At 40.1% G+C, this 26,876-nt stretch overlaps 1 protein-coding gene across 4 annotated transcripts in view; it reads left to right on the top strand.

Moving 5' to 3' along the window:
- The window catches only part of CEP95 (centrosomal protein 95), a 38,592-nt gene that overhangs the window by 7,077 nt on the left and 4,639 nt on the right, over window positions 1-26,876 (top strand). For 2 of the 4 annotated variants that reach the window (XM_012453875.3, XM_064369648.1), the window contains exons 4-18: window positions 165-275; window positions 3,238-3,343; window positions 5,894-6,009; window positions 8,567-8,692; window positions 9,580-9,770; window positions 12,369-12,481; window positions 12,668-12,797; window positions 14,017-14,167; window positions 15,729-15,868; window positions 17,290-17,382; window positions 18,139-18,271; window positions 19,418-19,587; window positions 19,702-19,776; window positions 21,294-21,446; window positions 23,245-23,391. In XM_012453875.3, the coding sequence (XP_012309298.1) occupies window positions 165-275; window positions 3,238-3,343; window positions 5,894-6,009; window positions 8,567-8,692; window positions 9,580-9,770; window positions 12,369-12,481; window positions 12,668-12,797; window positions 14,017-14,167; window positions 15,729-15,868; window positions 17,290-17,382; window positions 18,139-18,271; window positions 19,418-19,587; window positions 19,702-19,776; window positions 21,294-21,446; window positions 23,245-23,391 (1,955 nt within the window). Of the gene's footprint in view, window positions 1-164; window positions 276-3,237; window positions 3,344-5,893; window positions 6,010-8,566; window positions 8,693-9,579; window positions 9,771-12,368; window positions 12,482-12,667; window positions 12,798-14,016; window positions 14,168-15,728; window positions 15,869-17,289; window positions 17,383-18,138; window positions 18,272-19,417; window positions 19,588-19,701; window positions 19,777-21,293; window positions 21,451-23,244; window positions 23,392-26,876 lie in introns of those variants that run through there. The other 2 variants (XM_064369650.1, XM_012453876.3) reach the window with 2 other exon arrangements.

The raw sequence follows: 26,876 nt of genomic DNA, 5'->3' as shown, positions 1-26,876 counted from the left end.
CTCATCCCGGCGCAGAGATCGCGGCCGACACCCGCACGCCTGGAGCAGAGAGCTCACCTGTATTCTTAAATGGCATTTTCACAGAGTTACATCCAAGTTTCAAGATTATGAAGCTTTCAGATTTCATGGTTAAATTTTTTAATAGCTCTGTATTCTGTCTCCAGGAGAAAATATTGTGAAAGGAGATAAAGAATCTATTAAGAATCTCCTAGAAATATTTGATGGTCTGTTGGAGTATCTTACAGAACACGTCAGTGAAACATCTCATGAGAAAAGTAAGTTTAAGAATGGAAATTTGGTTTGGTTTACCTTTTATGGTGTGTCCCTTTTGCCTTTTATCTTTTTGCATATTTTTATTCATAGGGAGTAGACTCACTAATACAGTATACCTGATAACTTTAGTTGTGAATTTCAAATTTTTGTTCCAGCGGGTTGGAAACTCTTAGATGGTCATCATGTATTTTATTAACTTAGATGTTGCTTATAAATTACTTTAGTTTATACTAGAAAGGTAAATTTCTGGCTAAATTATTTATTATTCTATGATTGCATAAAATTTCTCCAAAATTTGCTGTTTCAGGACTGCCATTTATATTAAAAATTTGAATGTTACTGAGGCATCAACAGGAAGAATTGGTGCATTTCTGTCTTTAACCTGCACTTAACATTTGTGACAGCCTGAATATTTCAGATATTTATCATTGCAAAAAGTAGAAGAACTTAGATGTTTTAATAATTTGAGATTAAGTAAATAATGCTGTTGGTCATGAATAGAATAACATACTACTGTTCTTATATTGAAAAGTTATCCAAAATAAATTTTCAGCAGCAACTTACAATTTGCTTAAATTCTAAAACAAATTAAGACAAAAAGTTGGGGTAGGCTCCTCCTTCTTCATTCTCACTTTGTTTATGGTGAGACCTGTGATTATATCATTTGGAATTAATCTTAAAGTCTTTAGTTTTAGATAGTTTCCGACCTTTAATCATTGTTCCTAAGCTATTTAAAAGCTGGGGGGAAATTGAAAAGTCTACCATACTGGACATTTTTTTTTTTGAAAAATTGAGTCATTTATATGTGTCTGGGTACTCTGGGAGGATTCCAAGCTGCATGTCATGTTTATGCTCTCAAACCTGCACTTGAGTCAGGGAGACAGCCATAAATACATACAATAAAGGCATAAAGGGGGAATTTGAATTAGGGGAGAGTATTGACAGGTGGAACTCACCTAATTCAAGGCTACCAATAGGTATTTTTATGCTGTGTACCTTTTTAGTCTTTTTAGCAACAGGGTTAAGAGGTAGAAAACTACCTCTAAGTAAAGAGATTGAGATTAATTTAAAATATAAAGAGAGCAGCAGTTTTTTTTTTTGTTTTGTTTCTTTTGTTTGTTTGTTTTTTACAGTTTCACACTTGCTGGAAGGAAGGGGAAGGATGGTAGTGCCTGGCTAATGATAGGACAGTGGGGATGAGGAGGAGGGCACAGCTGAGAGTTACTTTTATGTGAGTCTGGTGGTGTTGAAAGACTGGAGGATATTCTTAGGGGAGATCGGCAGTATATGGTGAGCTATTGGGGAAGTCGCTCAGATAGGCCTCCCTATATGACAGTACCTTAGCTGGACAACATTTTGTTACAGTCTACTTCTCATCTTTGCAGGTATAAAATATACTTACTTGGCAGTATTACCTAGAGCTGATCAGATTATTCAAAATGCCATTTAACAATAATGCGAACAGGCCGGGCGCGGTGGCTCAAGCCTGTAATCCCAGCACTTTGGGAGGCCGAGGCGGGTGGATCACGAGGTCAAGAGATCGAGACCATCCTGGTCAACATAGTGAAACCCCGTCTCTACTAATACAAAAAATTAGCTGGGCATGGTGGCGCGTGCCTGTAATCCCAGCTACTCGGGAGGCTGAGGCAGGAGAATTGCCTGAACCCAGGAGGCGGAGGTTGCGGTGAGCCGAGATCGCGCCATTGCACTCCAGCCTGGGTATCAAGAGCAAAACTCCGTCTCAAAAAAAAAAAAAAAAAAAAAAAAAAAAAAAAAAAAAAAAAAAAAAAAAAAACAATAATGCGAACAAATCTTTATTATCACTAGTCATGTCAGCTGTGCAGGGCAGCTTCTACTTGGGACCTGAGCTAGCATTATCATTTACCACTGAAGAAGGAGGGGTTCGAAGGAAGACTGTGGGTTCAGTGCTGGATTCTGTCTCTCACTACATGACAGCAGCTCTCTAAGCCTGTTTTCTCGTCTGAAATTCTTTCATGGTTGTTGTGAAAGTTAAGTAGGTATGTGCAAACAGTCAAACACACAGCCTACTTCGGAGTAAATGCGTAATTAATGTTAACTGATGTTACTAAAATGTTGCTTGGTGAATATGGAAATAAAAAAAAATAAAGGTGGGTGTTTGAACGCTGAATCTCTAGACATGGGTATGAGAATATCCAAAGGGGTAAATCTGAATCATGAGCGGTTTCACCTACATATATTTGAAATATATGTAGGTTAGCACTTCTTGCTAACTAGATGTTGAACATGATGCTATATCTTTCTTTTAAAAAGCTGATTGTCAATTTTTTTTTTTTGAGAAATTATTGCCCTAGTGAGTTATAGCCACTGGTGAAAGTATGTATTCTTCAAGTATGTTGGGGTGGAGAAAAGATTGATGGTTTTAAGAAAAATTTCATCCAAGCCCTGATGCAGTGTGACTTCGCTTAAGGCATGATAGTCTTGGAGCTTGCATTAGGTTGACACAATTGTGTTTTCTGTCATCGTGATTTACCTCAGACATCCCTTTCAGATAGGTATAAAAATATTAAATAGACCTGCTACTAACTTAAAAAATAAAACATTGCTCATACATCTGTAGACCCTGTTTTTAAAGCAACATTCTTTTTCTTTGTTACTCGAATAATACATGCTTATTGCAGGTGAAGATTTGGTTCTTTACGATTTCACTTTCACGAGAACCCTGTTTACAATGACAGGTTGGGGTGCCTTGCTGTCCTTACCTCTCCCTGCCTCTTACATAGAAAAAGTAGTATTCACACCGGTTGCGGTGGCTCACGCCTGTAATCCTACTACTTTGGGAGGCCGAGGTGGGTGGATCACCTGAGGTCAGGAGTTCAAGACCAGCGTGGCCATCGTGGTGAAACCTCATCTTTAAAAAAAAAAAAAAAAAAAGTAGTATTCACTTAGGGGTTTTTTGGTGGTGGTGTTATCTGTTCTGAACAGGTGAAACTGACCAGAATTTTAAAGAATTCGATCAAGGAGAACGTTTGGAAGAGCCAGAAAGTACTAAAGACTCTAAATCATCATGGAAAAGAGTTTCTTTTCGGAGGTAGGACTCAGTGTCTGTGAATTTAATCAAAACAAGTTATGCTTTTTGGACTAAGAATTAAAATGACACATAATATACCAAGATGGCACCAAAAAATGCTAATGTGAAACTTCTAACTTTTCTATTTTAAATCTTCCTGAGGGAGTTTTAAGAACCTTGAGTTATATATAATACCTAAATCTCAGTATTAACTACCTACTCATTTTATTATTTTTCTTTTAATCATCAAAGTAGGTCATCATCTCTGCAAAAAACTTGTGAAAGAGATATTTTGAAAAAGCAGGGGAAAAAAAATCTACCATTCAGAAGTAAATAACTACTGTTAACATTTTGTTAAATTTTAGCATTTTTTTTTCTTTTTTGGATTTAGTCATATGTCTATATAATTTTGTTACCTGCCTCCCACCCCTGCTTTTTAAATAAAGAAACAGGGTCTTGCTCTGACACCCAGGATGGAGTACAGTAGCATGATCAGCGTTCACTGCAGCCTTGAACTCCTGGACTTACGCCCAAGTAGCTGTGACCACAGGTGTGCACTACCACACCTGGCTAATTTTTCTCTCTCTCTTTTTTTTTTTATTTTTTTAAAACAGAGATGGTATCTCGCTGTGTTGACTGGGCTGGTCTTAAATTCCTGGCTTCAAGCGATTCTCCTGCTGCAGCCTCCCAAAGTGTTGGGATTGTAGGCATGACCCACCTCAACAGGCTTGTTTCCTGCATTTTTAAACTTAACATTAAGTGTTCTCAAGTTGTTGAATTTTTTTTTTTTTTCAGGCAGAGTCTTGCTCTGTCGCACAGGCTAGAGTGTGCAGTGGCGTGATCTCAGCTCACTGCAACCTCTGCCTCCCTTGTTCAAGCGATTCTTGTGCCTCAGCCTCCTGAGTAGCTGGGACTACAGGCACATACATACCATCACACCTGGCTAATTTTTGTATCTTTGGTAAGAAGAGGTTTCACCATGTTGGTCAGGCTGATCTTGAACTCTTGACCTCAAGTGATCCCCCCCGCCGCCTCAGCCTCCCAAAGTAGTGGGATTATAAGTGTGAGCCACTGTGCCCAGCCTCAAGTTGTTACATTCTTTATTATAATTTTTAATCACTGTATAACATCAGTCACGTGGATGTTTCATAAATTACTAAACCTTTCCTCTGAAGTGGAGGGTTTCTTTTTTTTTTTTTTGAGACGGAGTTTCACTCTTGTTACCCAGGCTGGAGTGCAATGGCGCAATCTCGGCTCACCACAACCTCTGCCTCCTAGGTTCAAGCAATTCTCCTGCCTTAGACTCCTGAGTAGCTGAGACTACAGGCATGCACCACCATGCCCAGCTAATTTTTGTATTTTTAGTAGAGACGGGGTTTCACAATGTTGACCAGGATGGTCTCGATCTCTTGACCTCGTGATCCACCTGCCTCAGCCTCCCAGAGTGCTGGGATTATAGGAGTGAGCCACCGCGCCCGGCCCTCTTTTTTTTAATATTATCAAAAACATGATACTTAATGTTTATTCTGTTTTTCCTCCTTATATCTTAAGGCTAAATTCAGAGTAAACGGTACAAATGTTTTAACGCTATTAATAAAAGTTGCCAGATTGTTTTCCAATAGGCCATGACTGCATTTACCAATGGTAATGCTGGGTTACAGGACCCTCATGAGTCAGTATCGTTGACCATTTTCAGAGTTTTTAAATTTGTGCTGCTTTCATAGACAAAGATGTATTGTCATGATAGGTTTGATCACTTCTTGCTAACTAGATGTTGAACATGATGCTGTATCTTTCTTTTAAAAAGCTGATTCTCAATTTTTTTTAATGGAGTTTGTCATGGTTCGAAAAGCACAGGCAATGCCTTTTTTAGGTATAGTACATTGTGACAAACGTGTCTCAGAGAAGACCATCATAAGATGAACTTCTTTTCTTTTTTTTTTTTGAGCCAGAATTTTGCTCTTGTTGCCCAGGCTGGAGTGCAATGGCTCAGTCTCGGCTTACTGCAACTTCTGCCCTCGGGTTCAAGCGATTCTCCTGCTTCAGCTTCCCGAGTAGCTGGGATTATAGGTGCATGCCACCACACCCAGCTAATTTTTTGTATTTTTAGTAGAGACGGGGTTTCACTATGTTGGCCAGGCTGGTCTCAAACTCCCTACCTCAAGCGATCCATCCGCCTCAGCCGCACAAAGTGCTGGGATTATAGGCGTGAGCCACCACGCCTGGTCCAATGAACTTCTTTTCATAGGATTTTTTATAATAACAAAATAAGCGCAAATGTAAAACAATTCAAGGACATTTAATGCAAAATTAGCATCCCACCCCCTTCACTCCCACACCCTAGAGTCACCAGTATTTGCTCTTTTCCTATATGTTTAATCATTGACACTTTATACACAGCTAATTCCACCGTTCATATATCAATCAAAACAAAACACATAAGCAGCAAGACATGCTGAGTAGCAAAAGGGAGAGTCTTTCCCTTTTTCTGTACCCAGCAGCTATCCAGTTCCTCAGAGGAAAGGGCCCTCTGGTCAGGCTGGGCCCGAGTCAAGGAGGGAACTTTTTCAGGTGCTCCTTGTCTTCTGAGACGTTGGTCCCCTCTTGGGATGGAGATGAAGCAGAATCCACTGGTGAAATCATTAGACTTGGAGACACAGCACACACTTTTTCTCTAAGAAGTAATGGTGAGTAGCTATTATTATTCAACATATACCTATAAAAATGTAACTGGTATGTAGGAGTGTTTAAACTTGAGAAGAATAGAGAGAGCCCTAACTGGACATGGGAATTGAAATTCCAGCATAGTCTGCTACCCATTAAATATAAATAGTTAGCAGAAGTCACAGGCACATGGGCAGATAAGTCTAATGCAAATAACTGTAGGCAAGGTTATCAGGCAATTTGTGGTTCCTGATACCCTGGCAAGAGAATTATGGATGCAGCTTATAGTCGTCACGCTTTCAGGATACTCCTTAATTGTAGTTCCTGAGCTGGTGGTTGACTCACTTTTTTCATTGTTTCAACCAGTAAGTTCATACACATAGTGGCAATTTTTTTTTCTAGGTTTCAGGCCAGATTTCCAACAACCTATTGCTTTTACACAGCAGACCTGGATATCTTTCAAACCCCAATTTTGAGCCTCCATCCTTGCCCTCCTCCAGTCATCGTACTCCATCCTGCCCCCCTTGGCTGCCATGCTTTTTCTTTTGTTTTCTGTGCTGGAATGTTCTCCCTTCCTTTCGGTTCCCAGCAAACTCACCCTCCAGTTTCCAGCCTTCCTCACCTGCCTCAGACTCTGAGGCTACAGAGTCTTCCTACTTCCTACTCTTCCTACAGCGTGGCTTTCTCTTTCTGTAACAACATTGACACATTGCACAGTACCTTACAGTTTGCCTGTTACATAAACCGAGTTCCAGGGATAGTAGCCAGTCGTAGTCATTCAGCAAATACTGGTTCAGTGCCTTCCCTGTGCCAGACAGTGGTGATACAGTAGTAAACAAAACATACAAAACCCTGCCTTTGTGGAGCTTACATTCTACTTGTGGAGGCAGCTGATAAGATAAGAAAAAATGTATAGTCAAATCATTCTTAGTCATCTTAGTATTCCAACACTTAGCAAAACATCAGGCCACAAGTAGTATTTGAACAGAAGGATGAGAATACTAGAGTGGAATTCAGTACATTAAATTGGGAGTCAGGTGGCCTTTGTCCTCGTCCTCTTCCAGGCTCTGCTACTGGCTTTGTGATTTTGGACAAGGCTCTTTTCTGAGCCCCAGTTTTTTCAAGTGGGAAATTAAGGAATTGGACTAACCCATCTCTGAAGTCCCGTTCAGCATTAATACTCTGATTCCAAGGAATAGACACTGCATGCATTCCAAGGAATTATCGAAGAACCTAAGTCTGGAAAGTCGAACAGTAGACCAAAAAGCTATGCTTGTATTGGGATAGGCACAGTAACAGAAGGATCAGAGTCAAGCGTGGGTATTACAAGAATGTTTCTTGAAGGAAGAGAATGGAAGGGATGGTGATTGCAGAAACGGGTTCTGTGATGTCAAGTGCTATGTAAAATGAATTACTTGTTTGAATGTTACAAGTAGAGAGGGGAATCATGTTTAAGAGAAATGCAATTAAGGCAAAGGAAAAAGATTTGGAGAGATGCCTCACTAAGGTGTTTGGGTTTGATGTGATAAAAGGGCTTATGGCAGCTTCCTTTCATATTTAGACTTAAAGTGTCAGATAACTATCATATACATTCACAGGCATCTTATTTAGGCTTCAGTTTATGGATCATAAGTTTTTTTTTTGACACCGAGTCTTGTCCTGTCACCCAGGGTGGAGTGCAGTGGCGCAGTCTCAGCTCACTGCAACCTCTGCCTCAGCCTCCCAAGCTGCTGGGATTACAAGTATGCGCCACCACGCCAGGCTGATTTTTGTATTTTTAGTAGAGGTTGGATTTCGCCATGTTGGCTAGGCTGGTCTTGAATTCCTAATCTCAAGTGATCTGCCTGCTTCAGCCTCCCAAAGTATTAAGATTACTGGTGTAAGCCACTGCTCCCGGCCTGGACCATGAGTCCTTGATTGTGGTACTAGCTAAGACCCTAACTCTGGTGTCTGTTCATACCAAGAGAGGCCCATATAACAGTCAGCGTTTCCACAACTCTGGCACCTCTTTTTCTAAAGCAGAATAATGAAACATTGTGTAAAACTTTGCTTTTAAATTGTATAAATGATTCTGGGCTACAAAATGGCATCTTACTTTCTGATAGCAATTAAAAATTATAATTGATGCTATGGCTGGGCACGGTGACTCACACCTGTAATCCCAGCAGTTTGGGAGGCTGAGGTGGGCTGATCATTGGGGTCAGGAGTTTGAGACCAGCCTAGCCAACATAGTGAAACCCTGTCTCTACTAACAATACAAAAAATGAGCCAGATGTGGTGGTGGGTGCCTGTATTCCCAGCTACTTGGGAGGCTGTGGCAGGAGAATTGCTTGAACCTGGAAGGTGGAGGTTGCAGTATGCCTAGATTGCACCATTGCACTCCAGCCTGGCAACAAGAGGGAAACCCTGTCTCAAAAAGAATAATAATAATTGGTATTTTGAGCAGTCGGACCAACGTTACTTCTTTCAACATTATTTAATATTTTTATTTCCTGAGTACAGAACACTTGGCTTTTAGTATAATGTTCAGCAGACTATTTTGATAGTTAAAAACTTTACCTTTAATATTTTCTTTCCCAGTTACCCAATGTCCTAATGAAATGCTGTCTAAAAAAGCCTCAGCCTCACCAAGTTCTAAGTCACAAGAAGATGTGTTGTGTCCTTCTAGTGTTTTGTCCAAGAATAGGACATCTTTTGTTGAAGACAGTGAGTTTTAATTGGCATTATTTCTTTATACTACTGCTGATGATCATTCTTGGGGCAGTTGTTGTTGCTATTAGCCTTTTAGATTTTGTTGCTGTATATGAGATCCTTTTTGGTCTTACATGATCTTGTAAATGTTTGCTGTTAATTATGAGCTCTGATTTCTGCTTAAGATGGTCTATGGTTGCATATTTTTGTATCCACTGTTTTATTATCTAAATTCTTTCCACTTACTCTTTTGTTATGAGACAGTGAGAGTCTCTGATACATAAGTACATTTATTGGTGGTCTTTATATTATTAGTGAATAACAAAGTATAATAACTGGAAAAACATTCTTCTTCCTTATTTTTATCTCTGGGATTTTCATATGGTAGTAATACATAAAGTCATTACTGCCTAACTAGTTTTCTAAGATGTGGATGAACCATAATTCATATAGCATTCTTCTAGCCATTTAAGTTGCTTCCAGGTTTTTATTATTTTAAAGTAACTTTCAGGGAACATTTTTATGATGATAACATTAAAATTACATCTTGGGCCGGGCGTGGTAGCTCACGCTTGCAGTCCCAACACTTTGAGAGGCTGAGGCCGGAGGATCACTTGAGCTCAGGAGTTCGAGACCAGCCTAGGCAACATAGCAAGACCTCATCTCTATTTTTTTAAAAAATGAAAAGATTAAAAAAGAAAATTACATTATGATTTAATTAGATCCCTGTGTGCTGAGGCTGCATCCCTGGTTTAATTATTTTTTTATGTGCTTTATCTTGATCAAGTTTAAAAATATTTCTAATATGTGAAAACATGTTTATGTATGTATGTATGCATTTATATAAAATGGTTTATTTCTTAGAATTGCATTGTAATAACCACTTTAATTTGTCTTACTAGCGGAAACCCTTTCTGTGATGATTCCAAATGCTAGGAAGCTAGGGGAGCCTATCCGAGCAGCTATTCCTTTACATCCACCCTACCACCCTTCAGAGCCTCGAGCGCCCTGCCCCATAGGAAAAGAATACTTGCGTTCAAATCTCTGCTCCCCAGCCGTAAATTCTACTGGAGAGTATATGGAATTTTCTGTGGTAAGTGGAAAAGCTTGCTTTCAGTTGACTAGAAGTGCACATGTATGTGCGTCTGTGTGTGTCTTGGTAATTGACCAGAAGCCCGTGTGTGTGTGTGTTTGTGTGTGTGTGTGTGTTGGTAAAGTATTCTTTGTTGAGGAAGCCCTTATATTTAAAGAAGTCTCTGCTAGAATTGTCAGGTATATTGCACTCATTAAAGCATTGTACTACTTAAAATTTGCTTCTATATACACCTGCACATTCTTGTTCTAGGAAGATAGGAGAAAGATGAATATATATGAAGGGAAATAATAAGAGCCAACATGTAGTGAATGTTTATTTTGTGCCAGGCACAGTTCTGGATACTTTAGGGATACTGAATAATTCCCCAGAACAACTCTGGAATAGCTACTATGTTTATTTATCGTGGGGAAGCTGAGGTAGAGAGGGCAAGGTTACACAGCAATTACAGAGTCAGGATTTGAACTTGGACATTCTGGCTTCAGAGTCTATATTGTGTCCTTAATTTAATAATTTCAAATTTGGAAAACAGAATGGAAAAGAAAATAACCATCCTTGCATATTCCCTATTATCCAGCATGAACCACTGTTCATATATTGGCCTATTTACTTCAATTGCAGTAAGCCAAAATTGCGCCACTGCACTCCAGCCTGGGCAACATAGTGAGACTCTGTCTCAAGAAAAAAAAAATCATTTTTATATAGTCATCCTGTCCTTATCTTTCTACAAAGAACAGGGCTGGGTACGGTGCCTCACCTGTAATCCCAGCACTTCGGGAGGCTCACTTCAGCTGCGGAGTTTGAGAATACCCTGGGCAACACAGTGAGACCTTGTCTCTACTAAAAATAGAAAATTAGCCGGGAGTGGTGGTGCATGCCTAAGATCTTAGCTACTTGGTAGGCTGAGCCAGGAGGATCACTTGAGCCCAGGAGCTACTGTAAGCTATGACTACACTACTGCATTCCATTCTTGCCTGGGCAGCACAAGACCTTGTCTCAAAAAGAAAAAAGTAAAATAAGAAGAAACAGGCAGATATGTACACAGGGTAGATTTATAAACAGTGATACATTCTCATTATTTAATAATTCAAAGCATTAAAAGTCCAGAGAGGAAATAAGCATTATTAACATTAGGTGACCACATTCTCAACATTCTATACATCTAAACAGGAGAGTGGATAGATAAAAAGAGGGATTAAAATGGAGTCATAAGATAATGTTTACTTTTGGAGGAATCATAGTGGGGGTTGTGGAGGCAGTTCTGAGTTGGAAATATTCTGTTTCTTGACATGGGTGTCAGTTAAATGGGAGTGTTTGTTTTGAAATAATTCATTGGGCTAGACACACTTAGAAAGTTTTATAAAAATATTAAAGGAAAAAATATGATTAAATTTATAGTTGCTATTTACTAAAAGGTTGGTTGTTTTTTTTTGAGACAGATTGTTGCTCCGTCGCCCAGGCTGGAGTGTAGTGGTACAATCTGCACCCACTGCAACCTCTACCTCCCAGGTTAAAGTGAGTCTCCTGCTTCAGCCTCCTGAGTAGCTGAGACTACAGACACACATGACACCATACCTGGCTGATTTTTTTATGTATATATATATTTTTAGTTGAGACAGGGTTTTGCCCTGTTGGCCAGGCTGGTCTTGAACTCCTGGTCTCAAGTGATCCGCCTGACTCCACCTCCCAGAGTGCTGAGATTACAGGTGTTAACCACCACCCCTAGCCTACTAAAAGGTACTTAATTTTACTTTAATAGAAAAAAGATAATGAAGTGAAATTAAAGATATCATTAAACATTAAATAAATGTTTCATTATCACAAGAAGTATTTTCTAAAAAATTATCTCTAAGGCTAAGAAATAAATTTAGCCAGACACAGTGGCTCCCGTCTATAATACCACTACTTTCGGAGGCCGAGGTGGGTGTATCACCTGGGTCAGAAGTTCGAGACCGCCTGCCAACAAGCGAAACCCTGTCTCTACTAAAAATACAAAAAAAATTGGCCAGGTTTTGTGGCACACACTTGTAATCCAAGCTACTTAGGAGCTTGAGGCAGTGGAATCACTTGAACCTGGGAGGCGGATCAAGCCATTGCACTGCAGCCTGGGCGACAGAGCAAAACTCTTGTCTCAAAAAAAAAAAAAAAAAAAAAAAAAAAAATTTTAAATGTTAAGGGTTTTTATATATATATATATATTTTAGAGAGTGTTGTCTTTGTTTTAACTATTTTAATTTGGACAACCTTTATTGACTCTTGAAAAGATAACCACTTGAATACTTTCTACTAGTAATCATTTTGTTTTTGTTGCCCTGGTGTAGTGGTTAACCTCTGAAATTTCATATTTAGAACACCTGGCCTGTCTTTTTATTTGAATGGCATCCTGAGCCACACTTGCTTTCTGAGCACATGTTTCTAGACATTGCTCCAGTCCTTTGGTGCATTGCGTGTCAATAGAGTCTTTTAACAAATGCACCTCAAAACATGGAGATTGAAGGCACATAGTTTTGTGCCACAGTTCCTCCCTTGTTCACCCCCCCAAAATGTTAATGTTTATTTATAGCTTTTTCAAATCACTTTTTTTTCTGTTTTTAATAGGATCTAGATGATAGAGTTTTCTTAACTTCCAAGTTGCCTAACGATAGCAAGCAGGAAGTAGATCCAGCTCAGGTCCAGGGGCCTAGGACAAGGAAGGCTCCCAAAGGAAAAAGGTAACATTACTGCAGACTTCAGAGTTTACAGTCTGTTTGCAAAGGAATTTGAAAATGAAGGGGCATAATCTCCAAATTTAGCTGTGAAGACCAATATGAAATATTTGTTAAAGCATGTATTAGTTATTTTAAACTAAGTAATATACAGCTAGCTATTTAACTGTCACATGGTCACTTTTCTTACAGAAATGAAAACAGAGCTACAGCCTCATCCTGCAATTCAACTTTCCCCCAGAGGCCAAGAAAGAGATTAACAGAACAAGAATTACATGCTGTATCAGAGAAACTCTCTCAGCGGCTCTCTGAACTAGATTGGGCAAGTCTTGTTTTTTCATCTATATTGAGATTCCCGAGGGTTAAGTTAGAATTTAAGTAATCTCTCAATTGAAAGTGAGGTATTAGAAAATTAGTTGTGTCTTAATAGTTCCTGTGAAAATGTTCCATAAGTCAAGCAAGTAGAACAGGAACAGTGATATCTCAGCCTTTCATGATGTAACTAAATTTGGAACAGATTTATCCAAATTTTATTGAATTCTGATGAAAACTAAATCATTGAACATAAATGATAATGTTAAGCCATTTTTCTTTAGATACATCTAGATAGTTTCCCTTTGTCACTAAAGACAGATCTGGGCCAGGCGCAGTGGCTCACACCTGTAATCCTGGCACTTTGGGAGACCAAGGTGGGTGGATCACCTGAGGTCGGGAGTTCAAGACCAGCCTGACCAACATGGAGAAACCCTGTCTCTACTAAAAATACAAAAATTAGCTGGGTGTGGTGGTGCATGCCTGTAATCCCAGCTACTTGGGAGGCTGAGGCAGGAGAATCACTTGAACCTGGGAGGTGGAGGTTGCAGTGAGCCGAGATCATGCCATTGCACTCTAGCCTGGGCAACGAGAGCAAAACTCCATCTCAAAAAAAAAAAAAGGAAAAAAAAAGATCTGGGTTTAAAATTGAATGTATCACAGATTCTGTCAAAATACAATATTACAGTTTTAAGGTTTATCATTGAATGAGTGTTTTAAATCCCTGTGTGACTTACTCTAAAGTTTATTGAAACTTAATGTGTAGCACGGATAGACACCTTTTAAAAACTAAACATATATGCCAGGCACGGTGGCTCACCCTTATTCCAACACTTTGAGAGGCTGAGGCAGGCAGATCGCTTGAGCCCAGAAGTTTGAGACCAGCCTGGGCAACATAGTGAAACCCCATCTCTACAAAAAATACAAAAATTAGCTGAGTGTGGTGGCATATGCCTATAATCCCGGCTACTAATGTGGCTGAGATAGGAGGATCACTTGAATCCAGGAGGCAGAGGTTGCAGTGAGCCCAGCTAGCACTCCTTCACTCCAACCTGGGTGACATAGCAAGACCCTGTCTCAAAAGTAAATAATAAAACTAAACATGCATAAGCATCTGAAAACTTGTTATTAGTGACTGTCAAAGGAAGCTTTTTAAAGGTCTGTCTACTCCTACAAATTTACCTTCTGCCGAAATCAGTGAAAGGTGTTGAAAAGAATTTTCTCAATAGATGTTAAAAAGTGCCCTGGGTAATCGGATTAAAGAAAAGACTGACCATAAGGAAGATACTGGAAATGAAGAAGTAGAGGATGGAACTGAGGAGACACTGTCTCAGCACAGTGATGGCATCGTGGAGTATGGGCCAAAGAAGTCAAGGCCAGGTACTTCCCCAGAGGGGCTGAAAAGGGGGATATCCATGTGAACTGCTTAGGCAGTTCCATCTGTTTTTATTAACTTACATTCTAATTTTAAATAGTTGAGAAATATATAAAAGGATCAAAAATAATATCAAACACCAGGATCTTCCCCACCTTGAAGTAGCAGGTGTTAACAATTGTATTTGCCTTTGCCTCTTTGTGTTTAGGAAATAAAACAGTAGAAATCCCCTCTACTCCCGCCACACATCTCTTTCCCCACCCTCAGCGCAACCACTGTCTTAAAGTTGGCATCTTTTCCTCTTATCATTATTTTTATACTTAACAGCCCATACATTATTTGTCTAAACATACTATTGTTTTATGTTGTTTAAAAATTTACATATTGTATAATTCTGCAACTTGTGTTTTTTTCTGACATTGTCTTAGAAATCTATTTTATGTTGATAATTATAGATCCAGTTGATTCATTGTAACTGCAGTGTAACTGAGTCCCTACAGTATAGCAGTTTTGTGTGAGTCTGTATATAGCACTATCCATTTCCCCTATTGCTGGACATGTTGATTGTTTCCCGTTTTTATTACTATAAAAATTCTGCAATGAACAGCCTAGAATATGTGCAAGAGTTTCTGTGGGATCTCCATCTAGTAGGATTGCTGGATCATCAGGCATTTCTTCACAGTTGCCAACTTGTCCACCAAAGTGATTGTACTGATTTATACTCATATCAGCAGTTTCTGGTTTGCCACCTCTTTGTAAATACTTCCTACTGTTTGATATGCCATTGTTCAAATCCAGTTATCCTGTCTTCCACCAACAAAAATCCAGCATATTTTACATTTAGTTGTTTTTTTTCTTTTCTTTTTTCCTAAGACAGCATCCCCCTCTGTCACCAAGCTGGAGTGCAGTGGAGCAATCTCAGCTCACTGCAGCTTCTGCCTCTCAGGTTTAAGCAATTCTTCTGTCTCAGCCTCCCGAATAGCTGGGACTACAGGTGCGTGCTGCCATACCTGGCTATTTTTTTTGTATTTTTAGTAGAGATGGGGTTTCACTGTGTTGGCCAGGATGGTCTTGATCTCCTGACCTCATGATCCGCCCGCCTCGGCCTCCCAAAATGCTGGGGTTACAGCTGCAAGCCACCACACCCAGCCTTACATTTAGTTTTATCTACTTTGGTCATCCATTGTTGCTTCAGAAATAGTCTTTTTTTGACCCAAAACTTCCTTAACTTTTTCAGTCGTTTTTTACTCCTTCAAGAATGCGCTTTCCTTCTCTTGATTGTTTCATCTCTCTTCCCTTTAAAATGACTCAGCTAATCATTAGGCAGCCTCACGTGTTGAATATCCAAAGTTAAATGTAGAGCCTAAGTATTTGAGACAGTATGTATTTGTATGCATTTGTTTATTTACTTGGTGTTACCATACAAATACAAGTTAGTTACAGGAGAGAGTCCCTTTAGCACATTCACTCATCAGTCTCTTTGGATTTAATAAAAACCAACTTTGGTTTACAGCATAACATTCCACCTATCGGGAACTAATGTTATATGTCTTTTCTCTGTTACAGGACTTTCCGTGCGTAGAAAGCCACCCTACAGATCCCATTCACTCTCTCCATCTCCAGTTAACAAACAGAAACAGTTCCACATGGAGAGAAAAAGGCAGCGCAAGCCAAGAGAAACAGATATCCGCCAGTTCCGAGCACAGGTACGTCCTCATCTCTTGACTACCGTTGAACAGCGGGCAATACCGTTTCCCTTCGGACAGATGCTACCGTGAACATGCTGTTGATTTAAGGCTTAAAATGATTAAATATTTATGAGCAGAGTGGATGAGAGAGAGCTATGTGACATAGCTTATGTCCCCATTAGCATAAAACTATACTCATGAAACTCTTAAAAAAAAGAACCTGGCTGGACACAGCTTGGTGTTCCAGTGGATTAAGAAAGAGGAGATTAGTGTGGGTTGTTATTTTCAGAGTGAGCTTCAGATATGAAGGGAATTTGAGGTGGATTAAACGTGACAGGCCACTTGAGTACAAAGAAGATGAGATCAAGTACCCAAGACAGGAATGAGAGGAGGAGGTTGGGATTCAACAACAAGGAGACTGATATGATTACCCACGGAAGGTGTGGACTCTGGATTTTGAAATGTAGCATGGATTTAGAACACTTAAGTTGTTTGCTGTAGTAGGTTTTATAATGTGGTAGGATTTATAATGGCAAAAGACTATAAATAATTTAGATGTTTTACACTCATTTGTAACTTCCACTCAGGAGAATATCAACATAATTGCAAAAACTTGAGAACAAAAAAAAATGCATGATGTAAAATTTTATTTTATGTCACAATTACATATGTTAATGTAGATTTGTGGGCCGGGTGCAGTGGCCCAGCACTTTGGGAGACTGAGACAGATGGATCACCTGAGGTCAGGAGTTCAAGACCAGCCTGGCCAATATGGTAAAACCCTGTCTCTATTAAAAATACTAAAATTAGCTGGGCATGGCAGCACACACCTGTAGTCCCAGCTACTCAGGAGGCTGGGGCAGAAGAATCACTTGAACTTAGGAAGCAGAGGTTGCAGTGAGGCAAGATTGTCCCACTGCTTCCAGCCTGGGCAACAGATTGAGACTCTGTCTTAAAAAAAAGAAGAAAAAAACATAGATTTGTGATGCAGAGTCTGAAAGGAATTTTTTTTAAAGTGAATGAGCTTAGGCTGGGCTCGGTGGCTCACGCCTGTAATCCCAGCACTTTGGGAAGGTGAGACAGGCAGATCACAAGGTCAAGAGATTGAGACAATCCCGGCCAACATGGTGAAACTCTGTCTCTACTAAAAATACAAAAATTAGCTGAGCATGGTGGCACATGCCTGTAATCTCAGCTACTCAGGAGGCTGAGGCAGGAGAATCTCTTGAACCTGGGAGGCAGTGGTTGCAGTAAGCCAAGATTGCACCACTGCACTCCAGCCTGGCGACAAAGTGAGATTGACTCAAAAAATAAATACATAAATAAAAATAAGTGAATGAGCTTGATATTTTAGGGGTGGCAGGTATCGTAGGTGAATTTTTTCCTTCATTTGTATATCTTTTTTAATAACTAATATTATATGACCTTTTCCCCTCTAGGCATTTACTGAAGCATTTGAAAGGGAACTAAGAAGACATAAAGTTCAAGAGAATATTGGACCTCTAGGGATACATGAGAAGGAGGAGGAAACAGTGCGTAAAAGTCTCCACTGTAATAAATGCCATTTGATCAGATGAGTGGGAAGTACAAAGATGATCTTTTGAAAAGAAGAAGGGGCCAACAGGGCCTTAATCATTAGCTCTTTAGAAAAAGGCAGGATTTCATGTCATGATACAGGATTTTGGCTTATTAATAAGGCATTCAGGTTGCTAAAATATGGCAAGACATGGTACCAAAGAAAACTAGTGTTTTCCCCTTACTTAAAACTTCCATCAGTTTTTAAGGGTTTCTTTGACTTAGCAGTTCACCAGGGGCTTGAAGTTTTCATTGCCTTTCAAACAAATGGTTACAGAAATTAAGTGAAATCATGGGGAAAATGCTTATGCTAAAATATTCATGAACAAAACAGGATAAAAAGTACAGTATGGTTACAACTAAACATACTACAGTTAGTTGCTTGAGAATTTTCTTAATCTACATGGAAAAAGAGAAGTACATCGAGACGTTAATAGTTTTTTTTTTTAAACATTAATAGTGGTTGTATTTAGGGTGTGGGACTATGGTAACTGAAACTTGATAAAGATTCAGTGCTTTTTCAAATTCCAAGGGATGCCAGAGGCCAAAAGATGCCTTTAACTTAGAGTAGATGAATATTAACCAGATTTTACAAATTTTAAGTAAGGTGATTTGGCTGGGGAATACTTAGCTGTTTTTGTCAATTTGTAATATTTAAGATAAATGTATGAAAGAACTATTAGACTTTTTATTGTTTTATATCTGCTTCTAAGGAAAAAATATACACAGAAGAAGCTGTTCGTAAAGGAACTCCAGAATGTAGTCAGCCCTGGAAGATTTACTCTAGAAAAACCACAACTCAAAGCCTAAGAGGTGGCCTCCCAAAGCCAAATAAAGCAGTTCCAAGTAAGAACCACAAAATTGTATTTTATGGAAAACTGACAGCCTTTGAAAGCGTATGCAACATTCCGAGGACACAGCACTGAAAGCCAACATCCATCAGTTAGCCGAAGAAGGTTTTTTAATCACTGCCATGTGGCTGGTTTTCTATAGAGAGCTAAAACTCTTCAATAAGGAAGTATCTTAGGGAGGTCTATATATTGGCACCCAAGGAATACCAGGACTGCCAACCGCTCCTCCAACTTTAGCCTCATTCCTGTGTTTACTCACTCTGGCTCCCTTTTTGTCTGTTTCTGGGAAGTTGGTAGAATGAAGGGGATGCTCCAAGGTTGATGGCCTGTCCATCTCCTGTATATATATATTTTTTGGTTTGAAGACAGAGTTTGACTCTTGTTGCCCAGGCTGGAGTGCAATGGCGCAATCTCGGCTTACTGCAGTCTCTGCCTCCTGAGTTGTAGCAATTCTCCTGCTTCAGCCTTTGTAAAGTAGCTAGCATTACAGGCACCTGCCACCCCACCTGCCTAATTTTTGTATTTTTAGTAGAGATGGAGTTTTACCATGTTGGCCAGGCTGGTCTTGAACTCCTGACCTCAGGTGATCCACGTGCCCCAGCCTCCCAAAGTGCTGGGATTACAGGTATGAGCCACCCTGCCCAGCCACCTCCTGTATACTGACCATGCCGACGCGTGTAAAGTCTTCTTATAAGGAAACAAAGTCATGAGAAATGTCAGGCTTCCAGTTACACCCCAAAGACTGCTGGCCTCCCTGCTATATCCTGCAACTTCCTTACAGGATAAAAAAGACCAGAGACTTTTTCTTCTAAGCACTTGCCTACCAGGAATGTTGAGGAGTCTTCTGTGTTACCATATGTAAGGAAGCTACCCACATGCACTGAAGCAGCTGAGCAATTAGGATGGACTTCCCAGGACCAGCATGGCATCAGTCAGAAGTATTGAGCTTATTTTTATCCTTACCAGTAGTTGGCTTACTCCAATCAGAGAAAGAATGCAAATTGTTATAATAAGTACATTTAGAATTGTTCTTTTCAGGATCAAAACCACATCACTTAATAAGCTTTGATCTACCAGGGATGTTGGATGACAGTTCTTGTCCGCAAGGCTCAGATTAAGAGCATCTTCTTTTACCTTGCAGTGAAAGTAAGTGAACACAGTCTCCTGCCCCTTATGCTGGAGCAGTTTCCATTTCTCTCTGTTTCTGGCCCAACACTAAGCAAAATGTGGAAACAGCAAATTGCACAGGTTGAACAGCTTAAAAAAGAGGCATGTAGAGAAAATCGATCAAAGAAGAAACTCCAAGATGAAGTAAGTTACGGTCATCCTTAAGCATAGGAATTTAAGTCAGAAAAGAGAAGAGCTTATCCTTGAGAATTGAGTGACCAGCATTATTAACCTACTTGCCTTTGTGTCCCCTTAAAGATAGAAGAAGCCCTAAGAAGGCATGACCTCCTCACTACCCTTGTCAAGAAAGAATATGAACACAACAAGAGACTGGTATGTTGGGTATTAGGATTTTATTGTTATATTCATTGCCTTTATTTGTGCTAGCTGGGCAACAGTCCCATAGACTCTTAACCTCTAATACCTGCATGTGGAATTTTGCCTAGGTCTTTAACCAAAATTGACAGCCCATGCCTGTAATCCAAGCACTTTGGGAAGCTTTGGTGAGAGAATCACTTGAGCCCAGCAGTTAGAGACCAGCCTCACCAACACAGTGTGACACTGTCTTAAAAACATATATATGGGCATGGAAAAAATGAGCCTAGCATGGTGGAGTTTGTCTGTGGTTCCAGCTACTTGGGAGGCTGAGGTGGGAGGATCACTTGAGCCTGGGAGGGCTGCAGTGAGTTGTAATCTTGTTACTGCATTCCAGCCTGGGTCCCAGAGTAGGACCCTGTCTCAACAAAAGAACACACACAGACCCAAAATAAGGCCGGGGGGAAGAGCGAGGTACTTTGTAGGCAGTTTCAGTTAGTCTTTATTGTAATGTATTAGAGATGTTTTCTATGAAATGAAAACCCTGAAGCTTTGAGGTATGAGGTAACTTGCTCTGCGTCTCAGTGATAAGCAAGGGACACAGCTGAGATTTTAATCCAGTTCTGTCTGTGGAACCCCATGGACCCCTCCTCTAGGTCCCAGTTGGCTGAACTTAGTGCTGTTTGCCATCTCCCATCCTTCTCAGGTCCCAAGTCGAGAGCTGCGGGACTTATCAGCCTCCATTGTAATTTTGACTATGAATCATACTTAGAGAATTATGAAGGGAGAGGACAGAGGTCAGAAACGGTCTGCCAAAGGAAGAGATTATAAAACCTTTGCCTGAATGTGAAGTAGAGATAAGTCATAAGAACTGTAGTACTGGCCGGGCGTGGTGGCTCACGCTTGTAATCCAAGCACTTTGGAGGCCAAGGCAGGTGGATCACCTGAGGTCGGGAGTTCAAGACTAGCGTGACCAACATGGTGAAACCCCGTCTTTATTAAAAAAAAAAAAAAAAAAAGAACTGTAGTACTAAACAGTTCCGGACACATGTCTCAGGAACTGCATGTGGTATTTTACTATGTGGGGAAAAAAACACAAATATCTGAAAAACCTACCAAAGAGACTTTATGTACATGACCTCATTTCATCTTCACTCCTTTGTCAGATATTGTCTAATTTCCTTAGTTTTTGCCTAATTAAATACTCCTGACAACTCAAGCTCTGCTTGAAAGTCAGGGTGTGCCATTTTCCTACTCCTTGTGAGCCGGCATCTGGGTCAGCTTTGTTAGCAGCCTTGTGGTGGCATGGGGATATGAGCTTTCAGTTCCAGAGGAGTGCCAAGGATCACTGCCACCCTCTGCCGTGGCAGGGGCTTTTTGGAGCTGCTCTTCAGATTGAGGTGATGAAGCTGCCCCACACACCTGGCTTATGTAAGCCTGAAGACATCGTAGTGGGGAGTGAGACAGTTGAGAATGTTGTAGTCTGCATTCCTCTTGTCCTTACCCCTCTCTTCCATCCCCTTTCCCTTTCTTAGCAAGACTTCAAGGACTGCATTCAGAGACAGAGGTTGACCCAATCAAAGATAAAAGAAAATCGACAGGCAATTGTTCGTGCTCGAAAATACTACGATGATTATAGAGTTCAGTTGCGCGCAAAAATGATGAGGATGAGGACCCGGGAAGAAATGGTAGGTAAGTCTGGCTTTTCTGTCCAGCCCTGTTAAGAAGGTGAATTTGTAACCTTTCAGGACCACCTTCTTGGTTTGTGACTCTTGTCCAAATTTGAATCCAGAATCTCTGTCGAAATCCTACAGTGCTGGCCCTGAGTTCAGCTTGGCCATGCTTCCTTTCCTTATTCCATTGTGCATTCCAGTCTGTTCTCATTTTTTGTGTCCCTCATCTTAATGTGAAGTCTTACTTCCTCCCCACCTCCTACACATCACAGGTACTTCTCCAGTAAAACTGCTTTAGAGGTTTGGGAACATGTTGTAAGAGAGAGGAATTTGAGGTATGATAACATGACTTCAGATTCCACATGAAATCAGGAATAGTGTCAAACAGCTGTGTTATCAGGGGTTTCCACAAGGTATTTATGTGTCATCTTAATCAGGCGGAAATGATTAACCTTTTGTGATCCCAAGCTAGCAGTAACTTTTATCTGTAAAATATTTTAGTAATTATAGTTAACTAGATTAAATACTTGGAAATATTTCTAGAGGAAGAGACTTCTAAGGCTTTGAAGACAGGGTAAGTACTTGTCTAAGGTAATAGATAGCTCATGAATGCATTGCCATTAGAACCAGTTTTTCTATCTAGAAGTCACACCAATGAAAGGAGGACAAGTGGGCATATCCAAGCCCTTTGAAGAGTGTGTTTTCCAGTGGCCTACCAGATGATCACTCCCCCCTCCTCAGTTATGTACATGTGTAGGTGTGACAGGTTTCTGCTCTGATGTTCTTTCCCTGTGTACAGTACTTTGAATGTACATGGCTGCTTGAGAATGCTTCTATGAAGGCTGTAAAGAATCTGTGATACATGAAAAGATAATGAACACCTTAGTCATTAGGGAGATACAGATCAGAACCACAGTGAGAGACACCTCTCACACTCACTAGGATGGCTAAAATAAGGACAAGTTGGCAAGGCAAAGGGGAAACAACCCAAAGTATCCATCAATTGATGCATGAATAAACAATGTGTATTCATTCCTACAGTATGATGTTACTTGGCAATAAAAAGGAATGAAGTATTCATACAGACTGCAGTATACATAAATCTTGAAAATAGTTGGAGTATCAAAGAAACCAAGTATGAAAGACCACAAATTACATGATTGCATTTATAGGAAGTGTCGAGAATATGGAAATCCATGGAGACAGAAAGTAGATAGACTGGTGACTGTCAGAGGCTACAGACTGGGACAGGGAGTGACCGCTAGTCAGTATAGGGTTTTTTGGGGGGTAGTAAAAATGTTCTGTAGTTAGTGGTGATGTTTGCACAATTGACTATAATAAAATATGCTGAATTATTTATTTTAAAAGGGTGAGGCTGGGCGCAGTGGCTCACGCCTGTAATCTCAGCACTTTGGGAGGCTGAGGTACAAGGATTGCCTGGGACCAGCCTGAGCAATATAGTGAGACCTCATCTCTACAAAAAATTAAAAATGTAGCCAGGCATGATGGCATATGCCTGTTGTCCCAGCTACTCAGGGAGCCGGGGCGGGGCAGAAATGCTTGGGCCTGAAGGTCAAGGCTGCAGTGAGCTGTGACTGCACCCCTACACCCCAGCCTGGGTGACAGAGCACTAATACCCTGTCTGAACAAAAGGAGGTAAATTTTATGATACGTGAATAATATCTGAATAAAACTAATATTTAAAAAAATCTTTGTGAAATACAATCAGTATATATTGCTAGTTAGGCAAAATGATTATATTCCTCAGTGAGAGCTCAGCATGACTTTGTTTTTATGATTAAATAACTGACAGATATTTAAGAAACTGTTTGAAGAGGGTTTAAACATTCAGAAGCAAACATTACGAGACCTAAGAAACTATGCCAAAGAAAAGCGAGATGAACAAAGGAGACGCCACCAGGATGAACTGGACTCCATGGAGAACTACTATAAAGACCAGGTGGGCTCCTGTCACTTGCTTATGCTGTTGTGTTTAGTCCCGATCACTTGCACTTGTGGCAAAACTTGCTTAGTCTGTTGACAGCAAACTTCCATTTGTTAACAAAAGTTTGCACTCTACAGATTCAAGGACCCCATTTTCTTTTTTTTTTTTTTAAGTTCTGGGTACATGTGCAGAACGTGCAGGTTTGTTACATAGGTATACATGTGCCATGGTGGTTTGCTGCATCTATCCCACTGTCATCTACATTAGGTATTTCTCTTAATTCTGTAATCCCCCCACCCCCTGCTATTCCTCCTCTAAACCCCCCCAGCCCCCAACATGCCCCGGTGTGTGATATTCCCCTCCCAGTGTCCATGTGTTCTCATTGTTCAACACCTACTTTAAGTGAGAACATGTGGTGTTTGGTTTTCTGTTTGTCAGTTTGCTAAGAATGATAGTTTCCAGCTTCATCCATGTCCCTGCAAAGGACATGAATGCATCCTTTTTTATGGCTGCATAGTGTTCCATGGTGTATATGTGCCACACTTTCTTTATCCAGTCTATCATTGATGGGCATTTGGATTGGTTCCAAGTCTTTGCTATTGTAAACAGTGCCGCAGTAAACTTACATGTGCATTGTGTCTTTATAATAGAATGATTTGTAATTCTTTGGGTATATACCCAGTAATGGGATTGCTGGGTCAAATGGTATTTCTAGTTCTAGATCCTTGAGGAATCGCCACACTGTCTTCTACGGTGGTTGAACTAATTTACACTCCTACCAACAGTGTAAAAGGGTTCCTGTTTGTCCACGTTCTCTCCAGCATCTGTTGCCTCCTGATGTTTTAATGATCGCAATTCTAACTGGCATGAGATGGTATCTCAATGTGCTTTTGATTTGCATTTCTCTAATGACTAGTGGTGATGATGAGCTTTTCTTCATGTTTGTGGACTGCATAAATGTCTTCTTTTGAGAAGTGTCTATTCATATCCTTCACCCAATTTTTGATGGGGTTGTCTTTTTATTTTTGTTTGTATTTTTAGTAGAGACGGGGTTTCACCATGCTAGCCAGATTGGTCTTGAACCTTGACCTCAGGTGATCCACCCGCCTCCCAAAGTGCTGGGATTACAGGCCTGAACCACTGTGCCTGGCATGTTTGTTTTTTTCTTATAAATTTGTTTAAGCCTTTGTAGATTCTGGATATTAGCCCTTTGTCAGATGGATAGATTGCAAAACTTTTGCCATTCTGTTGGTTGCCGGTTCATTCTAATGATATTTTGCTGTGCAGAAGCTCTTAAGTTCAATTAGATTTCATTTGTCTATTTTGGCTTTTGTTGCCATTGCTTTTGGTGTTTAGTCATGAAATCCTTGCCTATACCTGTGTCCTGAATGGTATTGCCTAGGTTTTCTTCTAGGGTTTTTGTGGTGTTAGGTCTTATGTTTAAATCTTTAATCTATCTGGAGTTAATTTTTCTATCAGGCGTAAGAGAGGGATTTAGTTTCTGCTTTCTGCATATTGCTAGCCAGTTTTCCCAACACCATTTATTAAATAGGGAATTCTTTCCCCATTGCTTGTTTTTGTCAGGTTTGTCAAAGATCAGATGGTTGTAGATGGGTGGGGTTATTTCTGAGGCCTCTGTTCTGTTCCATCGGTCTATATCTGTTTTGGTACCAGTACCATGCTACCATGCTGTTTGATTACTGTAGTCTTGTAGTATAGTTTGAAGTCAGGAAGCATGATGCCTCTAGCTTTTTTTTTTTTTTTTTTTTTTTTTGCTTAGGATTGTCTTGGCTATACGGGCTCTTTTTTGGTTCCATGTGAAGTTTAAGGTGGTTTTTTTCCAATTCTTTGAAAGTCAATGGTAGCTTGATGGGGAGAGTGCTGAATCTGTAAATTACTTTGGTCATTATGGCCATTTTCACGATACTGATTCTTCCTAACTATGGGCATGGAATGTTTTTCCATCTGTTTGTGGCCTCTCTTATTTCCTTGAGCAGTGGGTTTGTAGTTCTCCTTGAAGAGGTCCTTCACATCCCTTGTTGTATTCCTAGGTATTTCATTCTCTTTGTAGCAGTTATGAATGGGATTTCATTCATGATTTGGCTCTCTATTTGTATGTTACTTGTATATAGGAATGCTTGTGATTTTTGCACATTGATTTTGTATTCTGAGACTTTGCTGAAGTTGCTTATCAGCTTAAGGAGATTTTGGGCTGAGATGATGGGGTCTTCTAATTATACAGTCATGTTGTCTGCAACTAGAGATTATTTGACTTCCTTTTTTCCTAATTGAATTCCTTTATTTTTCTTGCCTGATTGCCCTGGCCAGAACTTCCAATACTATATTGAATAGGAGTGGTGAGAGAGGGCATCCTTGTCTTGTGCCAGTTTTCAAAGGGAATGCTTCCAGTTTTTCCCCATTCAGTATGATACTGGCTGTGAGTTTGTCATAAATAACTCTTACTATTTTGAGATACATTCCATTGATACCTAGTTTATTGAGAGTTTTTAGCATTAAGGGCTGTTGAATTTTGTCGAAGGCTTCTCTGCATCTGTTGAGATAATTATGTGGGTTTTGTCTTTGGTTCTGTTTATGTGATGGATTATGTTTCTAGATTTGCATATGTTGAATCAGCATTGCATCCCAGGCATAAAGCTGACTTGATCACATGGATAAGCTTTTTGACATACTGTTGGATTCAGTTAGCCAGTATTTTATTGAGGATTTTCGCATCAGTGTTCATCATGGATATTGGCCTGAAATTTCTTCTTTAATTGTGTCTCTACCAGATTTTGGTATCAGGATGATGTTAGTCTTATAAAATGAGTTAGGGAGGATTCCCTCTTTTTGTATTGTTTGGAATAGTTTCAGAAGAAATGTTACCAGCTCTTCTTTGTACCTCTGGTAGAATTCAGCTGTGAACCCATCTGGTCCTGGACTTTTGGTTGGTAGGCTGCTGCCTCAATTTCAGACCTTGTTATTGGTCTGTTCAGGGATTCAGCTTCTTCCTGGTTTTGTCTTGGGAGGGTGTAAATGTCCAGGCATGTATCCATTTCTTCTAGATTTTTTTTTTTTTTTTTTTTTTTTGAGACGGAGTTTCGCTCTTGTTACCCAGGCTAGAGTGCAATGGCGCGATCTCGGCTCACCGCAACCTCCGCCTCCTGGGTTCAGGCAATTCTCCTGCCTCAGCCTCCTGAGTAGCTGGGATTACAGGCACACGCCACCGTGCCCAGCTAACTTTTTGTATTTTTAGTAGAGACGGGGTTTCACCATGTTGACCAGGATGGTCTCGATCTCTTGACCTCGTGATTCACCCGCCTCGGCCTCCCAAAGTGCTGGGATTACAGGCGTGAGCCACCGCGCCCGGCTCACCATTTCTTCTAGATTTACTGGTTTATTTGCATAGAGTTGTTTGTAGTAATCTCTGATGGTAGTATTTCTGTGGGATTGGTGGTGATATCCCCTTTATCATTTTTTATTGCATCTATTCAGTACTTCTC

The sequence above is a fragment of the Aotus nancymaae genome, unplaced genomic scaffold (assembly GCF_030222135.1).
Source record: "Aotus nancymaae isolate 86718 unplaced genomic scaffold, 86718_ANA_hifiasm-v0.15.2.pri h1tg000089l, whole genome shotgun sequence".
Classification (NCBI taxonomy): Eukaryota; Metazoa; Chordata; class Mammalia; order Primates; family Aotidae; genus Aotus; species Aotus nancymaae.
Note: the sequence above shows the minus strand (reverse complement) of the source record. Positions and strands in the feature narration are given on the sequence as shown.